The sequence below is a fragment of the Dermacentor silvarum genome, chromosome 4 (assembly GCF_013339745.2).
Source record: "Dermacentor silvarum isolate Dsil-2018 chromosome 4, BIME_Dsil_1.4, whole genome shotgun sequence".
Lineage (NCBI taxonomy): Eukaryota > Metazoa > Arthropoda > Arachnida > Ixodida > Ixodidae > Dermacentor > Dermacentor silvarum.
Window position 1 is genome coordinate 66,033,373 of NC_051157.2, and position 14,413 is coordinate 66,047,785.

At 49.2% G+C, this 14,413-nt stretch overlaps 1 protein-coding gene across 8 annotated transcripts in view; it reads right to left on the minus strand.

The window, feature by feature from the left end:
* The window catches only part of LOC119450179 (tudor domain-containing protein 7-like), a 129,095-nt gene that overhangs the window by 2,153 nt on the left and 112,529 nt on the right, over nt 1-14,413 (minus strand). For all 8 annotated transcript variants that reach the window (XM_049665687.1, XM_049665691.1, XM_049665689.1 and 5 more), the window contains one exon: nt 9,899-10,059. In XM_049665687.1, the coding sequence (XP_049521644.1) occupies nt 9,922-10,059 (138 nt within the window). In that variant the 3' untranslated portion in view covers nt 9,899-9,921. The remainder of the gene's footprint in view (nt 1-9,898; nt 10,060-14,413) is intronic.

Sequence of the window (14,413 nt, forward strand, 5' to 3'; positions counted from 1 at the left end):
ACACAATGCGAAGTCGTGTGCCCCCATGTGGCAATTTCTGCAATTTGAATAAAAAACGGTAGCGATTACCCTTGCTTAATTTTATTAATCTTTAAAATATCTCACAAACAAACTAGTCTAAATGTATTCTGCACTTTTGAATAAAACAATGAGTTTGTTTTAATGATCGAAACGTAGGTTTCGTTTTCAGAAAATGTCAGTTTCGGTTTAAGGGAGGTTTGCGGGCAGTTATGAAAAACAACATCACTTTTGAACAAAACCGGATAGAGACGTATTTTTTTCTGCACCACAATTGTGAATGTCTGCAGATGCTTACATTATCAAAAAATAAAATTCGTCTTATTTTTAAAAAACATTATTTTAAAGGGTGGTGACATAACTTAATTCAACTTCGGTTAATTCAATTTTCTTTTATTGTTCAATTCTGATCAAAGGTCCTGCTCGGCCTGCACCCGTTCCTTCCAGTAGCGCGTGTGACCCAGGATCTCTGCCAGGGGGGGGACAAGCACTTTGCATAATATGCAATTTCCTTGATTTAGCTAGACCAGGGGTTCTCAACTACGTTCATCCCAGGGAACCCTGCTAAGCTCCATAAAGTGCCAAGGAACCCCCCCCCCCCCCCCCGCCGCCGAATTAACCGAATGTCGTATTATCGAGGGTATCAAGAAAACAAGAAGCAAATGCTTCACTACGTCAACACGCTTTTATTTACTCAATGAATCGTGAAATCTTGTTTCTATTTAGCACAAGTCCAGTGCGGAAGCTGAAATTCTCTTCATCGCATGACTGATTAGCGCTAGCAGCGGCGAAGGCCTCGCGACATCCTTCGCGGCGCGCGTTTTCATCTGAGACGCGCTTTGCACCAACGGGCGCACATCCCAATTATTTTTTCGCCACTCAGCTGCTCGCAAACAAATTGTCCGTCCATCGCGATGTAGCCGGTGCTTTTTATCTGCGACAGCTTTGCACTGAGTCAAAGCGAAACTACTGCTTGCCGCAACCGCTGCGGACGAAACCGCGGCCGCTATCGACGCGATCATGGACGGCGACTTTACTGTTAAGGCAGGCGGCTGACACACACACCAAGGCAAAATGAAACTACAATTCGCTGCAAGAAGTGCGGACGAAACTGCGGTCGCTATCGACGCTGCCATGGGAGGCGACGACGCAGTTGTGAAGGCACGCAGCCGACGCGCGCATCGAGTGAAAACGAAACTACTATTTGCCGCAACCGCTGCGGACGAAACTGCGGTGGTTATCGACGCGATCAGAGATAGCGACTACGCACTTACGGAGGCACGCGGCTAGCCGCCAACACGGTGTTACGCGCGGCGATAAACGCAAGAATAAAGGCTTTAAAGGCACAATTAGGCACGAAGCGCTTCGGCGTTGCTGTCAGTCACGTGCCGCGTACGATTGTCGCTGAGGATACGGCGATGCGGACTGCGCCGCTTCGTTTCGGTTGGTCGCTACGCCGTTATTGCTCTTCTGCGGCGCGCATTTGCGGTGCTCCGCGGATTTTTTTTTTTTTTTCCGCCAACGTATACGTCAGTGCGCACGCTATCGGCACCTGCCCTATCTACAAATAGGAGAAAGGCGGCAAGCTACGGCCTCCGAGATTCAAGTGCGAAAGCTTAGGCGCGCTGCCCGTTCTCAGAGGTTGGGTGGCTAAAAGCTGCTTGCGTATTTATTGCGCAGTTCGCGCGTTGCTGTTACGCGCTGTGATGTGCTTTTTGACACTCGGACATGGGTAATGGAGGTTCTTTGGATCAAGCGCACCTCGTGTTCGCCGTTTTAGACACTTGTCGAGAGCGGGACCAGGGAAAATTTATCAGTGGCTCGCGGAACCCCGAGCAGGGGCCTGCGGAACCCGTAGGTTCCGCGGAACCCACTTTGAGAACCCATGAGCTAGAGGAATCCAACAGAAAATAAAATGCCTAATAATTATAATAATGTAACGACACCAAGTGTAACGACACCAAGGATGATGACGATGTTTATTTGTTCCGCGTTTTACTCGAAGTAATTTAAGAGTGAATGAATAAATACAAGACAGTGATAGAGTGTTTTTGTTAACCAGGAAAATTCGACCTCAAGCCACCTGAAGTGCCTCAGGGGGGGTTACAACGCCCCCCCCCCCCCCCCCCATCGTTGCGCCACTGGTTCCTTCAATCCTGATAGTCTCTTGCCAGATAGTTCACACTTGTCTGGTCAGTACACGTGAGCCTGACCAGCATCTGCAGTGTCTGTCTTGGCGGCACCAGGGGACAGTGAATGCATCGAAGACATATCTACTGCCACAAATGCCAATTTTGAGCCGGCTCAGGGAAGATTTTCCAAGTGAAAACGGTGATCTACAATTACCGACTACCATATTAACCAGATAGGCCTATAGACGTTTTCCATCGAGGAGAGCGAGAACCTCCTCTCTGGACTGTGCTGTGGGAGTACAAAGGCATGCGCAGCAGCGTCTGCAATGCTTATGCGCAGAGGTTCACGCACAATTAAAACAGCTCAGAGAGTTCTTGGAAATGCGATGCCCAGGGAGTTCTTGTTGGAGAGGTGCAATAAAGTACACCTTTTCCCCCAAAAAAATTTGTCCTGCCTGCCCATTTCAATGAAATAGGAAAACAAAACCGCATTTGCAGAATTAGCAGCAGCCTACTATGAATGCTGGTGTCATCACATGATCACATAATGACAATACTTGCTGCATAGGATAGCAATGAAGGCACTTTAAATCTTTAATTACAAAAGCTTATTTAAATGATGAGTGTCCTCACATGCTAAGCTAGAGGCGATTAAGTTGCGTGACATACATTCGGTATTCTGGAGACATATCAATGAAATAGCGAAGTGCTTAGTCAAGATATGTGCCACCACTACCTCGTTTGCTATGGTTGTGGAATCTTCTATAGAGCTGAATATCAAGCACAATGGACCACCCTGATAATGATATGCTGTGGTTCCATGACAGTGACGAAGAGCTGTATGAGTGACAATGATGGACATTTAGGTGCAAATACACTACCATTCTGTGAAGACAGACTTTTGTGACGGCCTGCCTTCAGCAGATTTCGAGATGAAAAATAGCAGCGCACAATGAATGATTACCACATTTACTTGATTCTGACACAATTTTTTTTCCAGTTGGTCCAAGAACTACCTGTGTGTTACAATCAGGTATGAAACCGAGACCGCATTAACAACAGCCTAGCATCACAGCCATTATGATCACAACATACAAGATGGCGACAGTTTTCGTGTAGGACCATGACAACACCACACTTTCAAGCTTTAGTTACAAAAACGCATTTGAGAGATCAACTTTAGATGCTGAGCTAGCAGTAACTCAGTTGAGTATCATGTTCTTGGCATTTCAGAGATTTGCACGTGTCACAGGACAAACTACTGAAGTGTTTAGTCCAGGCGTGGGCCACCATCCTGTTTACAATTGTAATGGAGTGGTTCGAGAAATGTGGAGAATATCCAATGCAATAGACCAGAAGGATGGCTGCATGCTGCGGTTTATCGACAGCAACAAAAAGCTGTCTATTTATCGACTGACAATGACCGACATTAAGTATAAATAACTTTCCATTTCGTAAAGGTAAATTCTACAGTTTTCGTATCCTTTATGACTGCCAAAATCGTAGACATGCTACGCCCTTCTTTATTAAAATCGAGTGCAAGTTAGATCTGTGTGCACACTGTTTTCTACTCTGAAAGTATCGAGCTTTAGGGGTGCATTAGAATCACGTAGATTCTGCTAAACAAAGCCAACTGTGTGTCTAAATGTTCTTTCTGCCTTTCCTTTTAATTCGACCCACCAGATAATTTAATCAATTCCACCAGTACCGCCAAGGTAAAACTAATGAACAGCCGACTGGGTTGAATGATTTAAAACTGCAGCTGTGGACTTAATGATTGACTACTTATGTCTGCATTTGCTGCTCATTTTGTGTAGTACACCGTTTTAAGGGGACATCAAAGGCCAACAATGAATCAACCTGTTAAATTTCCCTGCCTGATGCTCGACAACTTCAGCTTCACACCAAGAGATAGCTTAGTTGCCGAAATATCACAGCTGAGGGGTTGACATGTTGCAGAGCACGTTGTCGGGCTGACATGTTGTCGAAGAGTTGCAGAAAACATTTATTTGTAACTCATGTTCCTTTGACCTAGAGTGTTGAAACTTTCAGGTGTTATAGGTAATGGATGTGAAAACATGTTTGTATATTTCGAACTTCTTCTTTGGTTTCGTTTTTTTTTTTAATGTTATAAATGCAACAATGCAAATGTTCCACCATTTTCCAATAAATTTTGTTTTTCACAAATAATACAACATACTGCGCCCTAACATTTGTTTATGAAATTAAAAAATTCCCCGACGATTACAATACTCTCCAATGCGAAATTTGAGCGTAGCTCTATACGTGTTTTCATTTCGTTATATATTGGCTGGCGCTGACCATCTGTCTCGTGTGGCACATTGCAAACGGAGCGAAGTGTGGCGAAAATGCCTCACTAATCAGGAGATAGCGAGAAGCAGCGTGTGGGTGATGTGTGGGCACGATTCACAGAAGCCACTGCAGACCAACGTCCCAGATGATGCACACTACTCTGGCGCCATCTCGTAGCCATCATCACCGCAGTGTGCATTTTGCGTGGCACTATGCTTTTCTTCTCACACTTTCGCCATACCCTGCTCTGCTTCTCCTCGCAGTCTCTTTGCTCTCGCCGCTTTTTTTCATCCCCTGCGGCACTCTGCATTCACTCTTTCATTTGCTGTGCTCGTTCACTCGGTTATGCCGACGCTCGCCGCAGAAACGGCCGCCTAAGAACCGCACTCTAAATCTTTATAAATTACAATTAGTATTTAGCTTTCGATTTATATATAACATGACATTGTAACCCTGTACCCCATATGTCATTTGCTTGTCTGCAACAGCTCTGTCCTCAGTAAAAGTTACACTTTGGACACATTGGAATACTAATTCACTCCTTTATAGTGAGACTTTACTTCCCTGAAGTGCAGCCTCAAATTTTTTTCTTGAACTCTAGCAGCCTTGAAACTGTGCAGCTACATGCACTGTTGACATAATTGCACAATTTTTACAGCCTGCTTGGCACATGCGGTTGGGGAAAAGAAATTTATGCCAGTGTACTGTGTGGGGATGCGCAACTCTCACGCGTCCCCTGATGTTGTTTTCCCCGCATGTCTCCTGTAGTTTGGCTTCTCTGCATGGCTAAGCCCGGCGGTGGTTGCGGCGCATTGCGAGAGATGGCGCTAGTGTCGCGATGCTAACGCCACCGAACGGCGAGGTCACTTGGGAGAAAAAGGTCGGAGGCGCTCTCTCTTTGGATTGGGATCGGCGGCCAACACGCACGAACGCTTCGCGCGTGCGCCGGGCCGCTTCGCGCGACCGTCGCGCGAGGCTAAGAGCGGGACACCGGTATGGACGAACACGGATCGTTCGAGCGCGCCACCGTTCGCGTGACTGTACACGCGAACGACTAGGCGATGGTGTCATAGCAGAGGGCGAACGTATTCGCTCGCTATCGGGTCGCGGTGAGTCGGACTTCCTTGATTTGTCGCGCGCCCGTGCGAATGTTCAATTGGTTGTAATTCGGCTAGTGTGCATTAGTGTATGAAAGGCGCAATAAATGCCCTTTTGATTGTTTGCACTACTGTGTTGTCGTTCCTTTGTCCCAAGAGCACATGTGAGACCCCACATCTGGCTGCCCAACGTGGACCTCTTGGGGCATCGGACGATAATTTTAACAGTTTTGCTCGGTTCGAGATGTTTCAACCGAAGCGTAGTCCTAGCGTGGATTTTGATCGCTAGTGTCGGTGGTGTGCTTTCTTGAGCGAGGCGACAGTTGCTGTAGCGTGTTTGAACTTTTCAACATGCTAAGCCTTTTCGTGAGTGTTTTGAAGTACACTCGTCGGTACGAGAGCCACGTGGTCTGCATCCTGGGAGAGCGAGGCCTAGCGCCTGCGGAGCATTGGCGAGCCTGAAGCGAGTGAGTACGGAAGCCTCGTGGGTGGTCGGAATTTCTTATGTAAATAGCTTCTTCTATATCTTTGACTTCGGAAGTCGAGGCTCAGGGAGCCGGGTGGCCGTGGGCCACGGGTGCTGCTACGGGCTGACTGGTATTGCGGCCTGGCACCGGGCGCTCCGACACCGTCTGGGACGGTGGGCGCCGTCAACTCGGATGCTGTGTGCACCGAGCGGGGTAGGACCACCTCACAGAGCTAATGTCTCCTCGCGGCTGCCTGTTCTTGTGCCCATTTTGGGTGTCTTTTTTTTTTTGGATGCCGGTTGTCAGCGTAGCGACTCATTAGGCCTAAGGCTTTACGAAGCCGCCTGTCACACGTGGAGGGACACAACCTGGTGGACCGTGGTGTTGAGGTGTCGTGCTTTGCTTCCCTCATTCTAGTTAGCCTCACACGAATTGAAATTACTCGTTCGACTCAAGAAAGCAAGCTTTGTTCACGTGAACTTAGCATCTGAAATGCCGTCCGAAATTTCGCTAGCCGAATTGAACATCGTACCACATGGGCGATGCGTATGCCGAATTCCTCTCCCTTGCACTACTTTAGTGTTTGTCGAGTGCGTTGAGTGTACGCAGCGTGAGCGGAGTCACCCCTGGTTTGCTGTCACCTGCACATCGTCAGCACTGCTGCCCCGGACTACAATCGAGCTACCCCAGGCTTTGCAGATGCCTGTGGTCAATTCGGCGCAGCGACTTCGGCGGCCGCCAATGTCCGGCTCGCAACCCTCGGTGGCTGGGAAAAGAGCCGGCAGTCACCAACGGCTACTGCGGCTCTCGTCAGCAGGGCGCGAGCGACGCTTGCTCGGGCCGACTTCTGCGTCGCCGTTTCCGCAGTCCTGGGCTGGAGTCGTGCCATCGAATCTGCAGACGTGGTGCTGTGACCAACGGACGCCAGCGGTGCACCCCAGAGTCAATGTCGGCTCGCACGTCGTGGATAACGCGTGGACATTTACTCGGCGGCGCCACTGTCGCATGTACTAACTTTTGTTCGCGACGCGCGCGTTGATAGGCCTTGTGACATGTTTCGCCGGCGTATGTGTAGTGATTTAAGGTTGGGGGGATGTGGGGATGCGCGACTCTCACGCGTCCCCTGATGTTGTTTTCCCCGCATGTCTCCTGTAGTCCGGCTTCTCTGCGTGGCTAAGCCCGGCGGTGGTTGCGGCGCGTTGCGAGAGATGGCGCTAGTGTCGCGATGCTAACGCCACCGAACGGCGAGGTCACTTGGGAGAAAAAGGTCGGAGGCGCTCTCTCTTTGGATTGGGATCGGCGGCCAACACGCACGAACGCTTCGCGCGACCGTCGCGCGAGGATTAGAGCCGGACACCGGTATGGACGAACACGGATCGTTCGAGCGCGCCACCGTTCGCGTGACTGTACACGTGAACGACTAGGCGATGGTGTCATAGCATGGGGCGAACGTATTCGCTCGCTATCGGGTCGCGGTGAGTCGGACTTCCTTGATTTGTCGCGCGCCCGTGTGAATGTTCAATTGGTTGTAATTCGGCTAGTGTGTATTAGTGTATGAAAGGTGCAATAAATGCCCTTTTGATTGTTTGCACTACTGTGTTGTTCCTTTGTCCCAAGAGCACATGTGAGACCCCACAACTGGGCACTTAGTTCACAGCCTCTTGACTAGCAAAGTGGTGCTCGACTAACAGAGCACTCTGCTGTTCAGCACCTGCAAGCACTGGGAGGAACTTCTGCACCTCCATGGGCTGCCCATGTCAATCAATTCGAGTTTACCAAACTCAACACTTTCTTGGCTTGCCTTTGTCTTTCCCCGAGCTGGCACTGTTGCCTTGAAGGGCAGCAGTGTCAGCTCAACAACGGGAACTGCAGGCACTACAGGTAGGCCCTAAAATGTACAACTCCGTTCGCGCCTCCCTCTCTGGCCGCACTGCCTCCTTGCACATTGATCAGCTCAGCACACCCCCTTATATACTTGGCGAGTTCCGGACCCCTCAAGGTGCGGTTCTCTCCCCACTTCTATTTAACATTGCTCTCATCCCCTTAGCCCAGAAACTCAGTGTCATCCCACACCTAAAGCATACCCTGTACACTGATGATATTACCACATGGACCTTTCATGGCCCTGACGGGGAAATTGAGGAAATTCTACAATTAGCAGCCGACACTATCTCTGCTCACGCATCATCTATCGGGCTCGAGTGTTCCCCCTCTAAATCTCCTCCTAATTAGACCAAAATCTGCCGCTAACTCGCCCATCCAAATCACTTTACAAGGATCCCCCATCCCCCTCACTCCCACCCTGTGCATCCTTGGCCTCTACCTGCAGCATTCCGGACGCAATGACCATACCCTTAAAACACTCAAGACCTCCACGCAATCAGTGTTGCAGGTTCTATGCCGCGTGTCTTCCAAGCACAAGGGTTTAGACGAAGCAGACAACATGAAAGTTGTATATGCTTTTACGCTTAGCCGCATCTGTACGCCACCCCATATCTCAAGCTGAACCACACGGAAACCGAGCGCGTGAACGCCATGATCCGCCTTGCAACTAAGGCAGCCCTAAACCTACCCCACAGCACTAGCACAGCCAAACTCCTTGCACTAGACATGCATAACACGCTTCATGAACTAGTTGAGGCGCACCTTCAGATGCAGTACTTAAGACTTGCCGCAAGCGCCACTGGCCGCCATATCCTCGCCTCCCTTTGCATCAACATATCCGCTAATCAGTCAACACTTATAGCCATTCCTCAACACATCCATACCCCCCTCGTAGTTAAACCCCTTCCTCGAAACGTCCATCCCCAGCATCACATCTCTCGCCGCGTAGCTCGCGCAAATTCCCTCCACAAGTATTACGGACAAGCCCAGAATGTCATTTGGGTAGACGCTGCATGTAGAACACATGAAGCTGTAGCAGTTGCTTACAACCCAACCCTACCCCGACCTCTAACTCACCCTCTTCCTTCGGGCTCTACACCTGAGGAGGCAGAGGAGACTGCCATCGCCTTAGCCCTTGCACATTCGGATGCCAGTACATCTTTAGCGATTCCAAGACTGCTCTGTCCAACTTTGCCAGAGGCAGGATTCACAGCCCTACCTGGCACTTGTTGAACACCACCACCCAGAATTTACCACGCAGGGTAGAGCTCCGGTGGGTGCCGGCTCACTCTGGGAATCCCGGAAACAAGGCTGCCGATAAATTGGCCCGATGTTCGATTTACCAGGCTCGGGACAGCCTCGATCCGGGCTTCTCGAGGGAGCGGGTGCACAGCTTTGCAGAGCTCACGCAAGTATCCCGTTTGGAACGTCGGACTTACCCTCCTCCCCACCCCTCCCTTACCCACTCCCAACAGATCCTCCGGAGACTCCTCCAGACCAGCTCTCTCCCATCCCCTCATCAGCTGCTATCCCACTACTGTGGCCCTTCCCCTACATGCTCCCTATGCAGCGACCCTCACACCACACTCTCCCACATCCTTTTTGGCTGCCTTGCTGATTCTCCCCCACAGGGACAGCCCGCCATCTCTAGCTGGGAGGTCCTGCTCTTGTCTACGAACCCGACATCGCAGCTTGCTGTGGTGGCTCGGGCTACCGATGTCATGAACAAAAAGAACATGACCATCTCGACGTAGTGTGGGAGCGTGCGGTGGTCCAGGGGCATAGAGGAATCCAAACTCACTTGCTACAAATAAAGTTTTTCTGTCTGTCCGTCAACAGTACAATGCCTCTGCTACTGAGCCACCGTGACAGGTGAAATGCTTTTGGACAAGTGCAGCACACTACTAAAAATCAATAAATGCTGCTGCACCTACTAAAAACTTGCTCAGATGCAAAAAAAAAAAGAAAAAACATATAGAAAGCTTACCTTGAAAAAGGAAAGATCTCTGACTAGTGCAAACCAGGACACCGAGTCTGCTTCAGTGCTTCAATGACAGTATTGTTGATTGAGATCAGACTTCTGTTCTCGTCGTTTCTCCTGAAGAGCTCCACTACAGGCTCCTGCGTGTCTATCTTTGGTTTGGCCACCTGTACACAGGAAGGCATAGAAAGTGTCAGCTGGAGCACGCATATGAAGATCACCACACAGCTACTCACAGGTGTTGCACACACCAGGACACACAGCACCTGTCTACTGCAGTGTGACATGCTTCAGCTGCAACAAGTTCGTCCACTGCCTCAGTAAACGTTCAGGGCTCTTCGACGTACACAAACTTTATGTAGTCTCTTTCTCATTAAAAAAAAAGTATGGGGGCACCTAAGCAATTCTTATGATGTGTAAATGCGAGAGCATTACTTTTCACCGAGGGTGTCGCTGAGTTATGTCGCCGACGAAGTAAGAGACCATCGCAACACAGCGAAACGTGCCAAGCGAGCTGCTGCAGTGAAACAATGTTCACCACCCAAGCCCCCGAAAACGCGAAAGGCAGAACAAGCAGCTGCGAAGCGAGCAAAAGTATGCCCTTGAGATCCGTATTTGCTATCTAAAGAGGCTGTCTATGACGCGTTACGGCCCTAAAATTGGTTTTGGCTCATAGATGTTCCGTATAAAGTCCAAGGGCGATAACACCGTCGCCGCACGCCGTATGCTGTATGTGCGAGTGAAAGCGTGCGAGGGGAGCCGACGACCAGTCTAAATCTTGCGCGCGAAAGAAAGAAAAGCAGGGAGAAAGCGCGCGTTCTTCCGTTGCGCTCGAGGCACCGGGGAGGGGGCAAGGAGGAGGGATAGCGGGCAGCGTTGTGCTCTTAAAGGGACCCTGAAACGATTTTGTACAAACGTACCGAGTCGTTAATGTAGATCCTTCTGATCATTGACGCATCTAAGCGCTCCACGTAAAGCGTGTAATTTATTATAAGGCTTTAAAAAGATACATCACTACCGATTGCAGCACGCCAATCGGCTGAGTTTTGTGACCAAGTGACGCTATTTGACCATAACATGTCACTGGGTCAGCTATCCGATTGGCTGCCCAGGGCGCATCATCGATGATTTTTCCAACATTACGATGAAGAAATGTTGTTTGCAATAGTTTAGATGTTGGTTAATTTGTTTATATAAAAAGAAAGTAACAGAAAGAGAATGCACAAGGACATCCATCACTAAACTAAAAGCACTTCCAGCCCACAGCAAGTGTCGTCTGTGTTAAAACATGCTCCGTGTTGCCAAGAGCTGCGCGGTTAGTGTTGGTCTAGTTCTTTCTTTTCGCAAGCACCATGGTTCGCCCTTGTTGCGTTGCGGGCTGCAAAAGTAGCGATCGGCGACATGTCAAGCTGCGACATCATGCCCCGCTGCAAGGCAGCAGACGAGCGCAGTGGCTGCAGTGCATCGGACTGACGGTATCCAAACGGTGCCAGCATCTACGCGTTTGCAGCTGTCACTTCCATCGAAGGATTGCCACAATAGAGTTTAGCGTGTCCGGTATTCAAGTAAACGCAAGCGCAAGTGTACTGGCCGTTTTACCATGTTTTATGTGATGAACGGAGGGGCAAACATGAACTGCTTGCACGGTGCAGCTACCTGGCGGCACAAAGCTCAACCAAACACACAGCTAATATAGCAGTAACTAAGTTTATTCTACTTTGCTGCTGGCTCAAATTTTTGTCAGGAGCGTAGTCTTGAACACGTTACACTTGGTTACTGGAATATTAGCTCTGTATTTGGCTGGTTAAGCTCTGTGCCACCAGATGGCTGGACCGTGCATGCCGATCAGGCCGCTTAAGTACGTCTACGACGCTCCTTCATCACAGCGGTATGGAGGGGCTTTAGTTTACGCCTCTGGCTATCAGTCAAAACACCCATCTCGCCTGTGGTTACCGGAATACCGGCTAGCGGAGAGGTTGGAGAGCCTTCGCGCACTGGCTCCAAGACAACTGGAAGTAGACGACAACGTACGTCACATGATGTAGAGCCAGCGAAGGCAGAGCTTAGCCCCAATCACTCGGCGAACGAGTTGAGGAGGAAATACATGGCTAGGGAGGAGGGCAACTTGTAATCGTCCGTAGCTCTCTTAATATGAGATGCTTCTCTTAGATTGTGACGCAAATGCTTTACTGTAGCTGTACCCTACGCGTCTACAAAATTTGTCCGAACCGTTTCAGGGACCCTTTAACTACGTACTGCGCAGTCGTGCGGGCCGTATCTTGGAAGCGATCTGCGTTGGGGGCAGAGTCTACGCAGTGTAGGTGCGCCAATGGCTTGTAGCTTTGTGCGTGCTGTGTGTTCTCGGCGCCCAGTTTGCGTTGAAGCGATAGACAACAGCATGAAGGTCACTTGGCTCGCTTCTGCAGCGGCACTTAAATTCCTCCCGCCAGCGTTTGACAAGCGCGTGTCCACGCTCATCAAGTGTGATCTGTTCACAATCAGTACCATACCTCCTTGGCGAACTGTGATGCATAACAGTATTTGAATCGCAAGCTTTCTTTGAAGCACGTTTGCCTGTGGGCGCTGACACCGTGCTTGTTAATATAGTTCATAAGCTAATACTTAAAAGTTTATACGGACAATAAAACTACTATTCTTACTTTGTATAGCTGTCTACTATAATTTGCTATCGCAATCGATACTTCGGCTGTCGGGCGAAACTATGACTTTTTTTTTCACACTTAAGAATTAAATAATATTGTGTGCAGTTCAACACCTACTCCCATTTCTAAATTTTTCCTGTTTCCCGGCGCTCCCTTTTTTTTTTTTTTAACGGTCCCGTGAAAAAAGTATCAGCGGGGTTCTACTGTATCAACCCCAACAAAGCCTATATCAACCATACATTTGTTAAACCATTCATGAAAAGTGCTGGCACCTGCAAAGTTCGCGAGCTGTTTGGTGCATGCCAGCTTTTCCTGGTTGCACTTAAGCAAGCCTGGTATGGATGACTAGGTTTGCAACAATCTCTGCGAAGCTGTGCACAGAATTGTTGGCGAAGAGGTGGACGGCAACTTCGACTCATTCACTTAGGCTGACGCTGATGTTCCGTTCGTCACCCCAGCTATGGATGCTGACATAGTAGACTTGGTTCTTGGTGGCCCCGATGAGGAGAAACAGTCGATGGACGAACATCCTCGTGATATACAGTAAATGTTAGTTAATTCGACACTGGTGGGTTCGTGAAAAATTGTCGAATTATCCGATAGTCGAAATATCGAATGAACAACAAAAACGCTAACTTTTCCCCAGCATGATGTACCTTTATTTGCCAAAGAAGTTTGTAATCTTCGTCTGTTTTTTGGGGCGAACTTGAGCAGCGAGAATAGCTCTAATAGCTGTCAGATGCTCCGTGGCACACGCACCATGAGGAATTTGCTCACAAAAGTCCTCCAGCACGCACAAGGCTTCTGCGGCTTCTTTTACTGTGCGTTTCGGTGGTTGAGGCAGTTGGTCACAATCGTCTCCTTCCGACAAATCGTCGTTGTCGGCACCTATCACGTCCTGAATTATTTCTTCCTCGGTCAGCTGCCCAGCAACGGCGACACCATCATCGATGGATATGTAATCGGCGAGTAGCACGGCAGGAGGAAAGACGTCATCGAAACAAATGTCATCTTCTGTGGTTGCGGCTTTCCTTGCTTCGTTTCCCTGCTGTGCAGGGGTCACCTTGGAAAGTGATCGTTTTACCCGGCAGTGCTTTAAAGAACAGCGCTGTTTCATTGGTGTTAAATACATTCCGAGCGTCATACATAGCCAGGTGTTCAGGAAGCCAGACGTTTCGCCACTCCTCAACCATGCTTTCATCCATGGCAGCTCTTTCGCTGCACACACTCTTAAAAGCAAGATTGTGGCGGCTTTTGAAACAAACAAGCCAACCTTCAGAAGCTTTAAGCTCTTCAATGCTCTCTTCGCATCAACTGGGCGCGCTCGCAGGCTGCGACGCTAGGTCGAATTAAAAGATGCACTCTACAATTTTGCCGAATTAACGAGAGTTCCGCTCCATAGACTCCTGTATATAGTTGTGGGAACGATGCACACAGGTCGAATTAACCGATTTTCCTAACTAACGGGAGTCGAATTAACGAGCTTTCACTGTGCCAACAGTGCCGCAGACACAGGAGAGCCTCTGCCTGCTGCAAAACAAAGTTGAATGCACGGGCGGCGACCATGACCTCATGCAATGCCTGAGCAAAACGGTAGCAGGCATTACTCGTGCCCGGCAGAAATACCCGGCAGACCCAGCTGACCACGTTTTTGCACCTCAATAAACATTTGCTTCACTGAATATCTCGCACTTATACTAGCGTGACACAGCTACTTTTAATTGCAATCAAGCCCTATCTGGATCAAAATCCTTGGCCTGATTGGCTCCCTCCCACAGCTTGTGCAAAGGAACCAATCGTAAGCGAGAAATTCAATCCTGACCTGGCTCAATTGAGATCAAAAATGCACCACGTGACG